Genomic DNA, 19,834 nt, shown 5'->3' with positions numbered 1-19,834 from the left:
GAGGTCTTAGCGAGGTGCTTTTGTATGAGTAATTCCCCAAACGCTGAAACAGTTGATGAGGATTTTGGAAAAGCACAGGCCAAATGAATGCACGTGTTTATGAATACGTCTATTCACTTAGCTTAACTCCGAGCCCCAAGTAGCGTATAATGGCATTGGTGCTTAAATTGGACAGCAGAGAGATCCAGTACATGTGTGAACGTTGGAGGAAGGCTGTTTCCAGTCAGGTTGCATTGTATGGAAGAAATGTCCAGCTTACAAGAGAGATTGAAAGGGGTGAACAAAATCTGTCTGCAGAGAGATGTCTTTAAATGATGGGGTGGGTTGTATTGTCAAGGAAGAGGGGTCAGAGCAATGTTTTTCCACCAAACCAGAGGAATAGCGGAGGCTGAAGCTAAGAGGAGCCCACGGGAAGGAGAGAGCTCGGAGAGTCCCGTGGGAAGGGACACCCGGGGGTGCTCATGGCCGCTCACTGTAGCCCCCCAACAGCGCCGGTGCATGCTGTAGTGGGGTTAAAAACTCTCTGGCCGTGCACTGGGGAAGAAGGCTGCTGATCACTGTTGATGGCAACGTCAGCTGCCTTACTGCTTAAATAACCCAGGTGTAACCTGCTACAGCTAGAACTGTAACAGCAGCGCTGGCAAAACATCACCAAATGCGTTTGAGGACCGTGGGTAAATCTCAAACCAAGTGGTACCGGTCCAAATTCCTGTATCTTTTTAGAAGGTGTAAAAATGTTGGTGCCCATCTCTCTGGTTTGCATCTTGGAAGCCTTACTCAATGGTTGCTCCTCTGCGTTGGGATCTGTGGAAGCCATTCCTCAAACAGGGACTGGTGCCGGGGCACGCCGGCTCTTGTTGGTTCTGCCTCTCTGTCCTTGTCCTTCCCGATGTGTCCGGGTGTCACACGAGTAGTATGAAGGGCTTTGAGTGCCAACCAGTGATAATTACAATAAAAGGAAGTAATTCTAAATCCTAGACTGGTTCTATTCCCATATTCAGTGCTGCATGTGTACAAAATTCTTTAAAAACATGTTTGGTATGGTTTTTCCTTATTTCTTCTTTTTTTACTGTTTTGGCCATACCCGCAAATACTATTGTTTTCTGTGTTTTATTACTTATAATTTTATTATTAGCATTAGCGTCAACCAAGGTACCTGAAACAGATTTATTGAGGCCAGTTCTCTAGATTTTCAGTGAAATAATTTTTAGTATAGCAGGGAGTGAAAAAAGGTGGGGAAAAGCAATTGTATTTAGAAAATCAAAAATAAATGGACTGACCTTCAGAAATCTTAAGCACTGTGATTTCAACTGAGGGGCATACTGTTATTACTGAGACTGTATTGAGCTTTTTTCAGTGAAGCATTTTTGGTTAAAATGGACTTCTTTGGAAAAGAGCCTTCGAAAAATTATAAATCATGTTGTTAAAATGTCTCATTAATTTTTTGCTTGCCTTTTACGAAGGTCAGTGCAAAGCGCATTCAAACGGGGGAACGCTTTGTATATATTCTTGTTGTGCGTATCATCAAGTTTCTAATACATAAGCCTTCATTTTACAAAATGAATTTCAGTTCAGCTATTGTGATCTTGGGTGCTGGTTTTGATCTGTGTGAAGATCCTTTTTGCTGGTCCTGCCAGACAGGTTTCCCGGTGTTCAGAGGGTTGTTGTTGTTTTTTCCCCGCTGTTTGGGAATATAGGATTTTCCTTCAAATGAAACCATAATCAGGACTTGGTTTATTCAGAATCCATTTAGAAGCAGTAGATCAGAGCCCGTAGTGGTGTTGCAAAGGTGTCGAAGCGGAGCTGGTTGAGTATTTTTACCTTGCTGGGGCTCACCAAAATTGGGAAGGAGTGGGAGCCTGCGGGTCCGGCCGGGCAGAGTGGCGGAGAGCTGCCTCCGAAATGGGGAAAGGTGGCTGTAGGTTTGGTCTTCTAGCAGTTGATAGTTGAAAGAAGTTTGGAAACCTTTGGGCAAGGACTTCTTGCTAAGAACCAGCCTTTCCAAATAAAATACCTTCCCAAAGAAATGCATAATTATGGTACTTCACTATGGCTTTTTTCCTCTGTAGTTCTCAAACTAGGTTTTGCAGCCAAACATGAAGTAGGAGACTGAAAAACGTACCTTTGTTGCATTTATTTTGCATCCACAAAGTTATTTTGTTAATTGCAGGAGCTTTTGTTGACTTAAAATGTATCTCGGGGAAATTTTTGCTTGCTGCTTTGCCAGATAGGAGTCGTGCTAAGCAGTTCCTGCAGGGGCTCAGCAGGGAACTGACCTCTCTCAATTTTTCTCTTTTATGTAAAACGCCTAATTTGTGCTGTTTGGAAGAGCTTGTGGATGCAGCAGTTTGCACCGAAGGGGTTGGAAGCTGCAGGGAGGTGTGGGCCTGCTCTGCTGCGGGAAGGGCTGAGCGCACGGGGCAGCAGCAGGTCCTGGTCTCCTGACAGTGCAGGAGAGGTCCCCAAGACGGGGAAAGTTGGGAGCTTGTGACTTTTGGCAGCAGCAGGATGGCTCTGCTCTGCCTTCAGGGAGGCTTGGGGGGGACCTAGCAGCAGCCCCCCCAGGCTGTCGAGGCAGCAGAGCCAGGCTCCTCGGTGCGGTCCGTCTCCACCCTCGGAGGTTTCAAGACCCAATTTGGTAAAGCTGTGAGCAGCCTGGTCCAACCCTGGAGCAGCCCTGCTTTCAGCAGGCCAGAGGAGAAGCCTCCTGAGGTTCCTGAGATAGCCTACATCATCATCCCGGTGACAAGCTTAGCGCACCTAAACGCTATTCTTCCATACCCCACCTATGAAAATGGAAAATTTCCTTAGGCCTTGTGCTTTTTTCAGGAAAATCAGCTAACTTTACATTATTTTCTATTTTGGAACCAGAGTGCTTAGCTGGTCAGCATGCAGTAATCAGCATTGAAGTCCTATAAAGGATTTCCTTTTAAAACAAGTTTTCTATTGACTGATAGAGATTGAACTGTCAGAGATCAAATCTGAATCTGTAAAATGCGTTTTGAAGTAAAACAAATTATGCAAGACTAAATAAGCTAATATTCACCTATAAGCTTCTGTATCAGTCTTCTGAATTTGGAATCGGGTTGACCTAAACGGGGTTTCTGCTAGGCAGAAACCATGCAAGCACTGAGCTGCTTAAGTCAGACTGGGTAAAGGAGATGGCACGTCCTGTTCAAGAGCTCTGAGAGCAAAGTTTGTCAGCTGAAAATACCTTAGTGGATCTTGCTTCATTTTCAAAAAGATACATTTGTAAAAACATTTGTGGCAGCAGAAAAAAAAAAAACATTTATCACTCACATTATTACAAATGTTAACTTCTGTTTCTCAAAGCAAAAAGACTAGTATGTTTTATTCCTTCCATTTACTCATGTGCAAGAAGGCAGGATTTGGCCTAAGGAAATGGGAAGTAGCATATATTCAGTAAGAAAAAAAGTGATAAATGTTAACATTTTCCATTTGTTTACATTCTGCTGCTGTATCTGTGAAATAACTTTCTCTCTAAAGGTGCTGCTGAATTTACTGTCAGATTTTCTGTTACAGGAAAAGAAATGTTTCTTTTAACACTATGAGAAATGTATGTATGAATTTATATACACACACACACATATATATATATAAATGCAACTTTAGGGGTGTTTTGCTTTGTTTTGGTTTTGATTCCTGTCCTTACTCATATGACAGCACAAGTAGATGCTGCTGGTAGAAGCTTTAAGTCTGCGTTAAACTCATTTTCCGTGCTGTACGGACTGCTAGAATACGGTGGTAGCTGTGACTCCCATCTGCCGCACGCCAGCGAGCGCAGAGTCCTCGAGCTCGGTGCTCTCTCCAGCGGCGAGAAAAGCCTGTGAGCAGAAAGGAGGCGTTTTGCTCCTGGGGAGCTGAATTACGTTCATACCGAGTGATCCCCATTCCTGGTTTTGGCATACTTGCTGTTGGGGCTTAGCCTTTGTCATGTGCTTTCACCGATGCTTGTGGTGACGTGACCAGGACCCTGCGCTGGTGCATTTTAACCGGTAGCTAATGCTGAGCTGTGTGCTACTGAGTCATTATATATTATACAATATACAGTATTCTTCAGAACAATTAATACCAGGAGATCCTCGGCTGAATCCATGCTGGGTTATCATAGAATGATAGAATCGTTTAGGTTGGAAAAGACCTTTAAGATCACCCAGTCCAACCATTAACCTACACTGCCAAGTCCACCACTAAACCAGTTCAGGGGAGAGGAATAATTAACTTCATGTTTCCTGGCTTGGTGGCTGGATTATTTTTTAATGAAAGTAAAACTAGAAGAGAATCACTAAGGCTGGAAAGGACCTCTAAGATCATCAATCCAACCATCAACCCAACACCCCCATGCCCACTAAACAATGTCCCAAAGTGCCACCTCTGCCCGTTTTTTGAATGCTTCCAGGGATGGGGACTCCCCCACCTCTCTGGGCAGCCTGTTCCAATGCTTGACCACTCTTTCCGTGCAGAAATTTTTCCTAATATCCCATCTAAACCTCCCCTGGCGCAGCTTGAGGCCATTTCCTCTCATCCTATCACTTGTTACTTGGGAGAAGAGCCCAACACCCCCCCTCCCTGCACCCTCCTGCCAGGAGCTGCAGAGCGATCAGGTCTCCCCTCAGCCTCCTCTTCTCCAGACGAATTTCTGCAGGGAGAATCATGGAATGGTTTGGGTGGGAAGGGCCCTTCAGAGCCCCCCCAGCCCAGCCCCTGCAGTGCCAGGGACAGCTTTAACCAGCCCAGGGTGCTCAGAGCCCCGTCCAGCCTGGCCTGGGATGGTTCTGGGGATGGGGCCTCCACCGCCTCTCTGGGCAACCCCTTCCAGTGCCTCACCGCCCTCACTGTAAAACATTTCTTCCTTATGGCCAGTCTAAATCTATTCTTCTGTAGTTTAAACCCATCACTCCCTGTCCTGTCCCAACAGGCCTTGCTAAAAAGCTTGCCCCCCCCTTCCTGCAGCCCCTGTCAGCGCTGCCAGGCCGCACTCAGGCCTCCCCGCAGCCCCCTCCTCTCCAGGCTGAGCACCCCCAGCCCCCCCAGCCTGGCCCCGCAGCAGAGGGGCTCCGGCCCTCGGGGCATTTCTGTGGCCTCCTCCGGATCTGCGCCAGGGTTGTTGTAATAGCTTTTATAATATTTTGCCTAAGTGAGCAGACTTGTTTGCAGACACATTCCGGTTTACATTTAGTAATGAGGGCGCTCATCTTGCAGGAAAAGCTCATGTGGCAGCCCGCGGTCGTAACAGCAGTTAACCAAAAAGTTGAAATCTGGGGCGTTTTAAAGATGGATTTTTATCTTTGCGAGTCCAGAAGAGGTAACAGTTTCATTGGTGGCTTCTAGAAATTATAGCAACTGATTTTTATTTCTCGATTTGTTGCTAATATATAGAGAGTGTATGTTGTAAGCAAAGAGAAAACTTACTTCCTTTTTATACCCTTGCAACCTGTCTGGTAATTGTGAGGGACTTGAGCCCTCTTCAACAAAGTAAATTCTGTAAAAATGTTCTGGAAGCCAAAATGTGGTGAAAAATTCAGTCTAATATTTTGGGTTTGTTTTTTTTTTTTTTTTAAATTATTTATCCATTTATTTGTTTAGCTCTGTAGTCTTTTAAGGCCATGTAAGGAAAATTTTATTGAAAAATAAATGCAACTTCCACCTTTTCATCTGTTCCTGATCATGGTAATAGGGACATTATAATGAAACATCCCTTCACTTAGTGTAGTTTTGATTTCTTTTAGATTTTCTCACTATGCATAACGAGCTTAATATTTCCAACTTAGAGATTCCCCTGGAAGCAAATGGCCAAGGCTATTTGAAATAGGCTGGTTTACCCCTGAGGGAGAAAAGCATTGGCATGTGTTGTCTCTCCTGCAGGGAATTCTCTTCTCATTCTGAAATTTTTCAGTGTTAGTATTACTTGTGGGGATTATTTGATATTAAAATTTCCCTGCCCGTATCTGTTAAAGGGCCATTTGAACATTTATTATTTTATTGTCAAGATAATTTAAGAAAATAAGTACGTTCCGAGCATTCATGTGCCCCTTCAGCTTTTCCTTCAGAACTGTATTTGACAGGAATTGGAAATAAGTTTAAATTTTGGAATTGCATGGTCTTTTTTTTTTTTTTAATGCAAAATGTATTTTCAATAATAATTCATTGTTTCCAAAGAAGAATCAGCTTCTTTGGTGTTACATTTTGGTTTTTTGTGGGTTGTTGGTTTTCTTTTTTTCTTTTAATGGAGCTGAATTACCAGTCCTCCAGCATGGGAGCTGGACCTGGCTTCCCTTACGACAGGCTTGCGCGTGCCCTGGCTCCCATGATTTTCCTTTGGGAACACTAAATTCCCACTTGCGTCAGTGTACCTGGTTTGAAAAGAAAGAATGAATCCAGCGCCTGTGCTTTTGGTAGGAGAGAAATGAATTGTATTAAACTGCTTACAAAGTTCATTCAATGCGCGTCTCTAATGCGATGTGTAGTCGTTACCTTAGTCACTGTGTGGCGACTTCATTTCTGAGCTCTGCAATAAGGAAGGATGTGAAAGGCTTTCGGTATAAACCTTGACACTATTTCAGTGAATAAATCGCTAATAATTGCGCAGGGCAATGGCAAGGCCCCTATGTTGCCCTTGCAGTACTTGCTGTATAAACGTAGGTTTGCAATTACTCCTACGGTTAAAATTGAAATTGATTTTTTTAGAGAATTTGGTAATTTTTTTCTGTGTATTGCTTGGAGTGCTGTGCTGCAGAAGATGACAATGGTCTCCAAATCCAACTAAAGATTAAAAATCAATTTAAGATTAAAGTTTAATAATGTTGTTAGCTATTGCTAAATAGTTAATAGGCCATATTAAAAACAGCTACAGTACAAATATTGCCTATAAATAATTACAAATTTTTATTAGCATTGTAATTAAGAGCATGCTGGCTGCAAATGATACCTCACTAAGTGCATAGAAAATTATGAAAAGTAAGCAGATGACTGGTAGTGTACTTTTTTCTAATATTAAATAGATTTTCCTAACCAGCAGGGGCTTAAACGCTGTTTAGCAGGTGGGGCTCTGAAGATAAATGTTGTAGCAGAGATGTCCGTCTGTAATGCAACGGAGGCTTAAAGGAACGATATTATATCAAAGAAGGAAAGGGGGTTTTGTTACGAAGATAGTACTAAGATGAGCCTGAATCACTGTTTTGTGCAGGGAAACAGGAAAAAAATGTCTATTAACTTGTCAAGGACCCTGAACCATTCTGCTCGGCACCACTTTTGATGTTGACACGACAACATTTTGCAAGTTTCTGTAGTTTTCTTTAACTAAAACTTGAACGCGCTACCGAATCCCATCATATTCACATTTCAGTTGTATTTGCTAAGCTGCTTTATTTTTCTGTATTTCGTTTTTTCTCCAGCAACCGTTCCAGGTTTTTAGCAAGCTTTCATATTTTCACACTTTCACGTGGAAGCAGTGTTTAACCACCAGACGTTGAACTTCCATGTGCCCTTTCCGATTCTCCCCATGCTAATTAAGAAGATACCCTTCTGTAATTATCTCTCGCTCTCCAGTGACTCATCCTTTTCCTTGGCTTGTGGGGACGGTCATAGCGGCTCCCCCCGAATTGGCGCGCTGCTCCGAGGAGAGGGTTGGGCTGCCTCGGCAGGAGCCGGGATGCTGGAGCGGGAAGAGAGGGCTCGTGTACAAGCGGCCATCCCGGCGAGCAGCCGGAGGAGGGGAGAGGGGTCACCAGTAGATGCAGAGGAGATGGCAATCAAATCCATCTGCATCTCTAGCAGCTCCTCTATCTAAAAATGAGTATTAAAATGCATTTGAAAGTTTAACAGTTGCTCCGCATTCATTTTTTTTGCATACCAGGTTGCCCTGATAATTTCCTCAGGTATGAAATTTGTCTTCTGACTGTTGCAGCTGTGTAGATTAACTTGAATTACTCACCAAATGGGTAGATAAACACAGAAATATGACCAAAGCTATTAGCCAGTTATAGAAACTACTTTGCTAGAAGGAAGCAGAGGCTGTATGTTGACTGCTGGATTACCTGGAGAGGGCTGGATTTGCAGATGTGGGGTTGATGTGTTTATGTGAAGGAAGGTAAAGATACATTTATGTGATTGCAAAGCAATGGACTTTACAGAGTATTTAAGTGGGTGAGCATCTATAAAAAGATACCATGAGCAAAACTAAGTTTGTCTTCAGCTCTCCTGAGCATTTATGAACCATCTGCAGAGCCTTACGTGATGGACTGAATTACATCTGCAGCCTAGTCTTAAGCAGCCAATTTAAAAAATTTATAATTCTGACTAGCAATGGAACATCACTTTGATTGATGACACCATTAGGGGAAATAGGACTGAATATGGGCTATTGAATATTTTCTTGCAGGCATAAGCCCTTCTGCAGTTGTGTAGAGTGGTTGTTATACGGTGTTTTGACAATTAACGTTTTGAGATTTTTGAGATGATCCCGTCTTATTTACATTTCATAGTAGTAAACATCTTTGTACAGCCACAGCTTCCATTCTTGTCACAGTTTGTTATAAAGTTCTTTTGATGTCATGGAACAGCGGCTCGGGTGGCCTTTCCCTTTCATATTCATGCCGTTTGCATACACCTAAGAACTCTCGTCAGGTACCTTTGCATCGTGTAGAAAGAATAATGCTCTGGCATGGACAAAATCAGTTATGTAGGAGTTCAGATCTAAACTCCATTACATAGGAGAGAAGCAAATTCAAGGAGTGCTTATCTGGTGGAGGCTGGGGAATTAGACTGTAAATAAGAGGGCTCATAACACACACAGATAACCTCGTGTCATTTTGCATTTGATCTCAATTACTTGGACTGATGTAGAAATAAATACTTTAAATTGAAAATAATGCGGATCTTAAAGGTAACAATAAAAACTGTGCTATGCTTAGAAAGAAGGGAAAATTCCGGAGTGTTCTGTCAGGCTCTGCATGGCATAGAATAACCTTGAAAACCGCACAGAAAGGGGAATTTACAATTTTATCAAACCGTATATAGAATAATTTATTTTCTGAGTAATTCTGCTGGTTTTTTCCAACATTTTTTTTCTTCATTAAAGACCAGAAGAGGCTTGGACACTATTACCATAGTCAGTTAACGGGCTTTTGGCAGATAGTCAGAGAAGGAGGATGGACAAGCAGAGAAGTCATTTATGGGATCGGAACCTCTTGTAGCCATAGAAGCGGGTTTGAGTTGGTACCATGATACTTTCATGTGCCAGAAGAAAAGATTAAACTTTTTTTGGCACTTTTTAATTTTTCCGTGGTTTGAGAGAGAGATGTTATTCTGGTTTTATGGAAGTTATTGGGTTTTGTTTTGTTTTGTTTTTTTAAGCTTCACAGTATCTGAAAATACCACTCAATGAAATTAAAACTTGGGGTTTAACTCTGATGCTCAATATAATGATTTTTAAGAGATTTCTTCCTTGAGCAGAGTATCGACTTCCCAAATGCAAATCCTGATATTGTGTGATATTTTTAGGAGTGGTGTTTATTACCTTCCAAAGCCTTTAATGCCTGAGCAGTTTTTATATGAAGAATATGTTGCAAAATCTTCAGCGAAGATGGTGATAAACCCATGAAATTGGAAATAGAAACTTTTTGAGATGTTGTTTTCTTGACAGAATTTTGCATATCCATTAATGAATTTAAATGATAGAATTATATCCACTGCATTGCGTGGTGCTCTCTAGCAAATTACATTTTGATAGCAAGTACCGTGTTGCCCTATCTTAAATAATTGATTTGTTTTGTTTTTGGTAGGGGAGTTTTGTTGCTTGCATGACTGCCATTTTGAGGCAAATGGAGGACTATCACTACGCTCATTTAATCAAGACTTTTGGAAAGATGAGGTCAGATGTTGTGGTAAGTTTAACATGTTTTAGCTGTTCATAAGATAGTTTAGCTTGTGTTTGTTTTTTTCCTGTTACTGTTTGCTAAATACACTTGTGAAATGTAAACAAAATGTGTTTGACATTACAGATTTAATATAAAAATAATTAATAAAGCACTATGGCTTCTACATTTTCTGAATATGCAGCGGACAAAATTAACCTTCCTGCCACAAACAGGAATACAGCTCATCTCTGGAGCTGTTCAGTATTTTAAAAAGCAAGCACTGAGACAGTGGATTTCAGGCAATTAAAAGAAAGCATTAGGAAATAGTAGAGCTGAGCCATTACTAAAAATCTGTTTTGTTTAAGGAGAGAAGGGGGAAAAAAAAAAAAGCTTTCTTGAGGAAAGGAACTTTCAACATTATATCTTCCAGATGTCCCGATTTTGTTTGTTTAAATAGCTTTTACTTACAGATCCGCTCACTTTAAATTTTATACAAAACGTTTTAACCTTAAAGATGCCCTTAATTGTTAAATAAGCAATAATAATTGAAATTTGTCTTCTCAGAGTCGTTCGGTAGCCTAACTACGCCAACAACACAACTTAATTAGAGCATAATAGAAGAGAGTTTATAGCGAAGGAGATAACTCTCTAATGACCTGAAACTATCATTGCCATATGGCAAGTGCATGCTGCAAAGTAGCGACCAAACTTGTTGGCTGAGATCCATCAATTAGCGGATGACCTGAAGCCTGATCAGCTCTATTACATTACCCACTCCGGTACTGGGGATTGTTAGGTGTTTTAGGCAGCTTTCACCTGTATTTTTATCTTCAGGGTGGCCTTTATTTAGGTTCCCTTCTTCCTTCCAAACCCAACGTAGCGAAACCCAGGGTCTTTTCTTCGTATAGTTTCTTTGGACTTTCCTCCATTTTCCTTTATGTCTTTAATTTCTGTTCTTCTTACCACTGCTTATATTCTGCAAGATTGGAGCTCTTTGCCCCGTGCCCGGTTTCAGATAAGGTGCTAGAGCATCTGGTGCTCAGTCTCTTTGTACCTGATCTGGCATTACTAAATACAAAGCTGATGATTCAAGAGAGTGAAGACAAAGCCCAGCTGCAAAGAACTGCAGATGGGCATCGCAGTATTGAAGGGGTTGCTTCCCAGTTACTCTGCTTCGGGATCTCGGAGCACTTCCATGGATAATTCTCTTCAGTCGGTTTTCCACTAATAACAAAACATTCCCAAGCTAAATGCAGCTAGGGGAGTGAAAACAACGGTTTTAACACACAGAAAAGACAGGAGTGTTAAGGTTAATCAAGCCAAATATTTCTGTACTTTTAAAGTGGTCCAAACCATTTGGCTCTGGAAAAGGCAAACTGATTACAGGGTTTTACAAGGAAAAAGGTAAAAGCAGTTTGCTTTTAAAACTTGTAACGAAAAAATGCAGAGAGAAAAATATTGGTTAGGAAATCTGTGATTATTCTAATGGCAATAAAAGTGTTTATTTTAAAGTCTCACTTTTTTTGTCTAAATTATCTGAAAGGTGGTTCTGTAGGTCAGACCTTTCTTGGTGAAAACAGGGGAGTAATTATGTATTTGAAATTTGGAAAGTGGTCTATTTATAATTGCTTGTTTTAAGAGTTTGATTTACATGCTATGCGGTGCACTGGGATACATGAAGGATCACTTCTTTCTTTTGTCCTGACTCTCTGTATATTCATCCCTTTCTGCATGTTCTTGGGTTGGGTAGCTGTAATTGCTCTGGACTGCTAAAATCATATTTTCTGTCGGCATGTGTACTGTTTGACTGCTTGTTTTCCACCATTACGCCACTTGACTGTGGTTTGTATTAGCAGATACGCTAAGCTAAACTTGGTCAGTAATGCTTTTTATATCTTTAATTAAAATGTACCTTTCTAATGTTTTAATAGTGTTGTTGATTAAATGATAATGTATGTTAATGGGAAATAAAATACATAGTAACCTGGTAAAACAGTAAATGGATAATATGTTGATGGTAGATAATGCTGCCTTGAACTGACTTTAAAATAAGAGTAATATAAATGAAGGTGTGGAGGTGTAGTGGCAGTATATTGTTAAGCCTGTGATAAAAGGAGACTACAGTGCATAAACTAATTTTCCTTTTTTTTGAACACAAATAAAACCGAGTCATTATTTAGGACAAAAGGATGAAGATACCAACCCAGCTTCTCTGTTCAAGAGAAAAACTTACATAACCTTTTCAGTGAGAACCAAGCGGGAAGTTACTGTTCTCATAAGTATTTCTTCATAGATGAGATTTCACTGTTAATTTGAAACCCACGTCTTGTTCAGTATTTGATGTTGCACCATCAGAAATGATGCCCCGTGAAGCTGCCTCGGGACCCTTGCCTCCTTTACCGTTGTCGATGCTGTTCGAGCGGTTCAGGTTTGCCCACGTTCCTTCTTAGGGCTTCTGCTTTCTGTCTTCAGTGGTGGGATGCTGCTGAACTGTACCGTGTGTCTGTGTTCCTTGGTACTGTATGGTTTGCGTGGAAAAAAAGCCCTTCTCTACTTCTTTGTTTAACTTTTTGTGCTTTTTCCATTTCATTTTAATCTGACAATTTTTTGAGCCAGTGCCCTCACCCATTAGAGCTTAGATGCAGAAGTGTTTTCATTGAAACCCAGCGTCCCTACATATGGAGGTGATACTCGCATCTCCTATTACAGGGTTTTCCATTTAATCTCAAAGGCGTAGAGAAGCAGTGATTTACAACTGAAACTAGATCAATTCAAACAGAAATGAATAGGTTTTTCTTGAAAAAAATTTACAAGAAAAAGGGAGAACTTAAGTGAAGCTCTGGTTGTTTCTTCACCATTGGAGACTCTTAAATCTTTCTTCAGCATGTGCTCTTGCTCAACCAGAAGTTATAAGCCCAGTGTTGGAACTGCTAGAGGAAATTTTATGGCCTGTGTTATGTAGGTGTCAGTTTTAGATTATTGTAATGGTCTTATTTGGCCTCAAAAATCTTAGAAAAGATGAGGTGAAATGCAATAAAACCAGTCTTGTATCTCTCTGCAGAATATATTGTTTAGGTTCATTAAGGTATTTCTGTTCAAAGAGGAATTTCTTACTGCCAAACCTGGTATCATCCTGAGATGAAACATCATCCGAGATCAGCGAGGTTATTTCTGGGACTAACTGATCTCTCTCCCCTTTTTGCTTGGTAAAATTTATATTCTGTTGAGACATCTGTGGTATTAGTTGACAAAAAAATAGATGTTAACGTTCTGCCACGTGGAGTATCTCAGAAGAATTCCTCCCTAAAGGCATTCAAGACAACGTCCTGGAGTCAGTGAAGTATGTAGAAAGTCAAACTCCACAGGGTGTTTCAGATTACGGTTTTCTGCACCTCCATTTTCTTCTCCCCTTTTAATACTTTGCACTCGTAGACTTTGGCTTTTAATGTGAGTATGTGCATTGGTGAGTGTCGTACGTCCTTTCGTGACGAGCTTTGAGGAACCGCTGATGTGAGCGGGTGACCATATGGCTTAAGCAGACTCTTCTTTGCGGGATGTGACGTGAGAGTCGCGGGGGATGCCCCGTGGTGGTGGGACCCCGCGGAGGCAGCCCAGCCAGAGCCAGCCACGGTGGTGGAGGGTGGCTTTGCGGAGACAGCCTCAGGAGCGGAGCTCAGCGGAGGTTAAGCTGTTGTCCTGGAAAGCTGTAGCTGAGCGTATTTGACTCCTGACTGCTATACCTCAGGACTCAGCAAAGCGGAAATTTTCATCACCTTGGCCTAAAGTTTTTTCATATTGCGTTCCTACATGTTTTAGCTAGCTATTTTTATTAAACTTGAGAATTTATTGAAGAACCTCTTTGAAATCCAGCTTGTGAAAAATATAAATAGTGATACAGGTGTGGTGCTCGGCAGTCCAGGGGAGATGGAATTGTCTAAGCCTCCTCCGCCACCATCTGCCTGGTTACAGGGCTGAGCTTACCCTGGTTTCTTTCTGTAATTGGATGGGAATTGTGAAGGGGTCCCATCTATTGTGAATTTTGCTTCCTTGGGATATTAAATGGGATTTGTATTTGGAGTTGGAGAGAGATCAGGAGTTCATAGAATCATAGAATCATAGATAGGATTCTATAATTCTATGATACATGGATTTGTATTTGGAGTTGGAGAGAGATCAGGAGTTGCAGCCCTTGCTCCTTTAGTACAGGTTTTTATCATTTTTTAATGTTCAGAACATTTTGTTCTGCTTCTAGGGATACTGAAAATAAGCAGGCTCTACAGCATCACAGCAAGAACTGATAGCTCCCCCTTCCAGCCTCCCCCAAAAAAGCTGGGTTTTGGTCATAATATGAGGTTAATTCATATAAACCATTTGCTTTTCTATAAGAAAGATAAAATGGAAAAGAGAGCAATATTACGAATACATAAAATACAGGTAAGCATGAGAAGCTTTTTATTTGATCGATAATTAGATCGGTTGTTATAGAGCATTATTTAAAGTACCTGTGTGAAAGTAGGACTATTAAAATGTAAATACCAGTAGATTAAAATGTAGAGCTGAATCAGCAAAGTAGGTCAAATCGTACGTGGCACAACCTCCAGGGTCAGTAACGAACGCGAGTCATCAAGAAATTATATGAAAATCCATCCACCGTCACATGTGGCTTGATCAGCAAAGTGTGCAGAGGCCCAATAGCTGAAAACGGTGACAAATGAAGCGTAAGGTATACTACAAGAAACCAGGAAAGTATACATCTGTATTCATAAAATATTAAGGGGAAAAATAAAAAGCCCAGTGAGCTCCAATCTGCCCTCTTGGATAGGTGATGACCCTTCCCACGGTGCCACTTCCACTGATGTTTCACTTACTGAGCTGTGAAGCAGCATCAGTAAGCAAATCACCGGATACCTGCAGCTGTAAAAAAAGCACACGCTCAAATGAAGTGCTGTGCAATGCTTGGGCAGCAAAATATGCAATGTGATTAATAGAAATTACCTAACTCTTTCACCAAAATAGATGAAAAATGAGCAGTAACGGATGCAGTTTGATCTCTTAAATGAAGACACGTTTTACTGAGCTAGTGGAGTGTGTGTCTGGGATGAATTTTGCCTTACACAACAGTAACATCTCATTAGCCACGAGCAGTTCTGAATTTTATCTCAGTCCTGTTAATGTCAGAACATCTTTACTGATGTTGTGTTGTTGGGAGTGATTTCGGTAAAATAGCAGAGGAGTTATTTTACTAGTATTACACATTTTTTTTTTTTTTTTTTGGTTAAAATGTGTGTTTCATGGCTGCTTATGCTCTTTGGCCTGGGTGTCTCCTTGGGTACCAGGAGCTGGGATACAAAGCATCCCGAAGGAACCCTTGTGCAGAGCTCAGTAGCTTGAAAATTCGCGTTGTTTCGTGATCTCGATGTTGTGTCTTCAGGATCTCCACAGCTCCCTGCCTCCCTCCGACTGTGAATTTCTGAGCCAGGAAAAACATCTTAACAGGACGACGAATCAAAAGATAAAATGCAACGAAGAGGCTGGCTCTCACATGTGAAGAAATACTTATGAGAGCAGGAACTTCATATATTTGTTTCTCACTGAAAAGGTTACATAAAGAACAGCCTTAGTTAAAAGTCCAGTGAATGTAACATTTGGGGTTGGTTTTTTTTTTTTTGGTAGGCATCTGACATTTTAAAGACAGACGAGATAAATACCATTACTGAGAGGCTGTAGCAAAGGAAAAATATTCTAACCTTGCAATAAAAGTTCATTTTTATCTCTGCGTGAAGTGGATCAAGGACTTTTTGCATTAAGTTCTTTTTTCCCCCTTTATCTTTCTCTGAGCGTTTGATATTACTCGAATTGTTAGATAGCAATTATAGATTCCCAAATTGTAGAAGATGATTTACATTGTAAAGTATATGAGGTTTCTGTTCCAAAGAGATGTTTGTTTGTATCTGTGTAGAAATAAATTGGTTTATGCTACTGAACTAACTTTGTTCTGCGTCAGGTTTTCGCTTGCAGAGGCAGTTACTGCTGCTCCTTTTAGGGAAGGATTCTCTCCGAGGTTCAGGGTGGCCAAACCCTTGCTGCCGTCTACCCCAGGTCGGGGGTGATGTGCACCACCACGCTTCCCGGAATCCGGTTTTGAGCTAGAGCATATATTTTTTAATAAATAGATAATCTTGATTTCAGGCAAGAGAACATTTCAGGAGGGTATTCACAAGGGGAGGGAAAACTCATCAACTGACTCTGGGGAGTTTTTTTAGTGTAACCGTAAGATTAAAATTAATATCTTTGGGTTTTTCTCTTCCCGTGTACCAGTACGCTTCTAACAACTTTCCAACGTACTCCAGGCATGCGTCGCGGCGTGTACGCTGCGATATATGCTGCACAAGAAGGGACTGTGAGACTATGTCTGTAGTGTAGAAAAGAAATTATTTTTTTTCAGCAGAAACTGCCTTGGGATAACTGGCCAACCAGTGCTTGTTCCTGACTAATACCATGGGTTGTTTACGATGTAGGATTACTATTGTTACCATTTCTGAAAAGTTTAAATAGAATTATTTTAGGGTTTATGTACATCATATATAAATATGCCTTGGTAGAATTCATGTATGTTGTAAATGAATAATGGCTTTTTTATGAAGCAGAACAGTAAGACACCTTTTGAATCTACGCATTAATAACTGACGCTATCACTTGTATTTTTTTTTTTGATCTAGAAGAGTGGTCTTTTCCAAATATTTTCTCTTCTTTTAGGATTTTCTGATGGAAACATTCATCATGTTCAAGAATCTCATTGGGAAGAATGTCTATCCCTTCGACTGGGTTATAATGAACATGATGCAGAATAAGTAAGTATAGAGGAAAAAGCACTGTAGCTTTCTGAAATGGCTGTTTTGTGTTTGATCTGAAACAACAGTGTTGCTTGGAAACAGTAAAACACAATGCGGCAGCTAGGGTGGTGGGGTTTTTTTTTCCTTCTCTGATGCAAATAATTATTTAAAAATTGGCTTTGGAGATTGCAGGGCAGTGTTTTAGTGGCCTGTTTTGGGGCTCTTGGAGTCCACCACAAATTATGGGTGGCATCATTCAGAGAACCAGAATTTTGGACTAAACTGCAGATGCAGCAGGGAAATATATGTATGTTACAATAATTAAATGTATTCCTTTGGGGATAAGTGATATGTTTTGCGTATTACCTCAAAAACTAGTGGTTATCATATGATGACATGGAGTTGTATGTTCTGGCATATTTTCAGTGGTATTAGCAAGAAAGAATTGAAGGGCATTTTAAACCCAGACTCCATCAGCCCGGTAATGAAGAGACAGGCTGCAAAAGTTTCTAATTCCCTTTTTTTTTTTTCTTCCTCAATAATTGCAGCATTGTCATTATTTAGCACGCCTTTGTGCATTATTTTATGTTTGTGACATTTATTAAGTGTGTCAAATGCTTTTATGCGTACTGTGATGAAAGTATAAGGAAAAAACATTATATTTACTAGTTGCCTGGAGAAGTCTCTTCTGTGCTTACTGGTAGCTACCATAGCTATAAAGTTGTCAGTGTTTACTTATATAAAATCCTGAGCCACAGTTCCTACTGGCGTTATAAAAATGCACTGTAACTTTAATCTTGGCTTCTGAAGTCTCCTTAACCGCCTAATAAAATCCATTCTTAATAAATGTGAGTTAGGAGATGCAGCCATCTTTTGAGTACCAACCAATACCCATTGGTTGTGAACGCACACTTCTGCGTGGCTGCAGCTTGCAAAGCACCTGCTGCTTTAAATGAAGAGCCCTTGGAGATTAGCTGATGAGGAAGATCTAAAGCCCCTTGGGTTTCTTCTTTTTTCTTTAATTTTTGGAAGTGGTTTTGCTTCAAGAAGTCCAGCTGTCTTGAGAGTCGTGTTGCAGGTGCTTTGGAAACCCTCACAGCGTATGTTACCTGGCATCCTTTCGAATAGGAGAACAACTCTGTGCTTTGCTGAATTTTTTAAGAGATTGAAATATGATTGGGAAGGTCTGTGTTCGGGCACTATTAATGCCACTTAACCAGCCACACGGCATTTACAGTGGTGGGAACAATATTGCGATGACTCTTCCCCCAGACGTAAAGAAGATGGGTATTCCTTATATTATCTTCACGATATCGCCAAACGACCTCTCAGTGTTCATTTGGGTGGAGATTTGATCTTTTTGGTTTTTAACTGTGGAATTATGGTCATAGAAATGTAAGAGCAAACGTGTAGAAAAAACCTTTCCCTCCACACTGTTTTTTCTTTAAAGCACAAAGGTATTCTTACCAGGCAGTTGCTCACTCTGAAAATTTGGAGTAATGCAAAGTGTGATGCAGAGCTCCGCAGTTAGGGTAGGGGCTTTGATTTTCTGATCCATAAAAATAGTCTTATCGTTTTCCCATGCTGAACAGTAAGTCCTGAAGAAGCAGAAACAGGATGTGTTGGTAAGATCTTTGATTCTTACTGAATAACCTCAGTACCCATAGAGTATTTGAGTAATATTTAAAGTTAAAAACAAAAACGTTTTTCAAGTCTTTCTGGTGTTGATGAGTATCTGCAGAAGTGCTAAAGGGGGTTGTTCATCTCTAATTTACAAGTTCATTTTCATTACACCAGCTCATCTGTAAATGCCTCTGAATTGATTTGAGTGCTTTTCATTTTTCCTGTTGAAGCTAATGTGGTTTCCAAAACCAGAAAGCTGCATTGTAAAATACCTTTTTGTCCATCTGGTCCATTTATTTTCACCCCTATAAACTTTTATTGAACAAAGCTAGGAAACATTTAAGAACAAATTCTGTCTTTTAAAGCTACCACGTCCTCTCAATAGAAAGAACTTGGAGCACGCCATTTTGTGTCACTCTTGCAAAGCACTTCTTTCTGCAGATCGAGTATTTCTGTGCCATAAGCCAAATTAAGTGAGCTAATTTTTTACTATATCCAGAATCATAGAATCATAGAATGCTTTGGGTTGGAAGGGACCTTTAGAGGTGTTTGTGAGTTCATTTGTTTCCCTGCATGATATACATCTGGAGGTGTGAAACGAAGGGAAAAAATCCTCAGTGGAAGTTAGACCTCTAAGCTCCCTCTGTGCGGCGGAGAGACCTCCGGCAGCGCTGGTGGTACCGGTTATAAGGTTGTAAGGGAGGTGGGACCGGTCCCTTCGGAGGTGGCTCTTCACCTTCATGGCAGAGACAGTCCAGGCAGCTCCGCTCCGTGCAGTGCTTTGCTTCCCGATAGTTAACAGTGGATTAAAATATGCTGGCTGAGATAGAGTCGTAGCTACGGGGGAAGAGAGGAAACGGAGAAACGTGTGTGAAGGACTGTGTTATAAGGAATATTTCAAGCATTGGAACAGAGAGGTGGTGGAGTCCCCATCCCTGGAGGGGTTCAAAAAATGGGCAGACGTGGCACTTTGGGACATGGTTTAGTGGGCATGGGGGTGTTGGGTTGATGGTGGACTGATGATCTTAGAGGTCCTTTCCAACCTTAATGATTCTCTTCTAGTTTTACTTTCATTAAAAATAATCCAGCCACCAAGCCAGGAAACATGGAATTAATTATTTGTCTCCCCTTAACTGGTTTAGTGGTGGACTTGGTAGTGTTAGGTTACTGGTTGGAGTGGATGATCTTAAAGGTCTTTTCCAACCTAAACGATTCTGTGATTTGAAAATACATGTTTAGTTAAAATTTAGTACTACACTTCTTTCAACCTTACTTTACCAGTAGGATTCCTATATACATAAATATTTGCACACTCATTAATAGTCACATAAATTACTCTCGTTCTGTATACTTTGCGCGCATGTTTTTGGTACAGTGCATCAAAACTTCAGGGTACTGTCTCTTTCCTACCCCTGCAGCATGCTGTGCCACGCACAGGATTACTTTCCATGCTCAGTGTGCTTTTGTTTCAATAACACAGATAGTCACACTGTGTTACCA

General features: G+C 40.9%; 1 protein-coding gene across 1 annotated transcript in view; it reads left to right on the top strand.

Annotated features, from left to right (window-relative positions):
• Positions 1–19,834, top strand: part of DOCK1 (dedicator of cytokinesis 1) — a gene marked incomplete at its 5' end in the record, with an annotated part of 331,885 nt that overhangs the window by 182,670 nt on the left and 129,381 nt on the right. Inside the window, 2 exon segments of the mRNA XM_075717891.1 lie at positions 9,804–9,905; positions 16,635–16,729. Of these exon segments, the coding sequence (XP_075574006.1) occupies positions 9,804–9,905; positions 16,635–16,729 (197 nt within the window).

The sequence above is a fragment of the Pelecanus crispus genome, chromosome 10 (assembly GCF_030463565.1).
Source record: "Pelecanus crispus isolate bPelCri1 chromosome 10, bPelCri1.pri, whole genome shotgun sequence".
Classification (NCBI taxonomy): Eukaryota; Metazoa; Chordata; class Aves; order Pelecaniformes; family Pelecanidae; genus Pelecanus; species Pelecanus crispus.
This window is presented reverse-complemented; position numbering and strand designations above follow the sequence as displayed.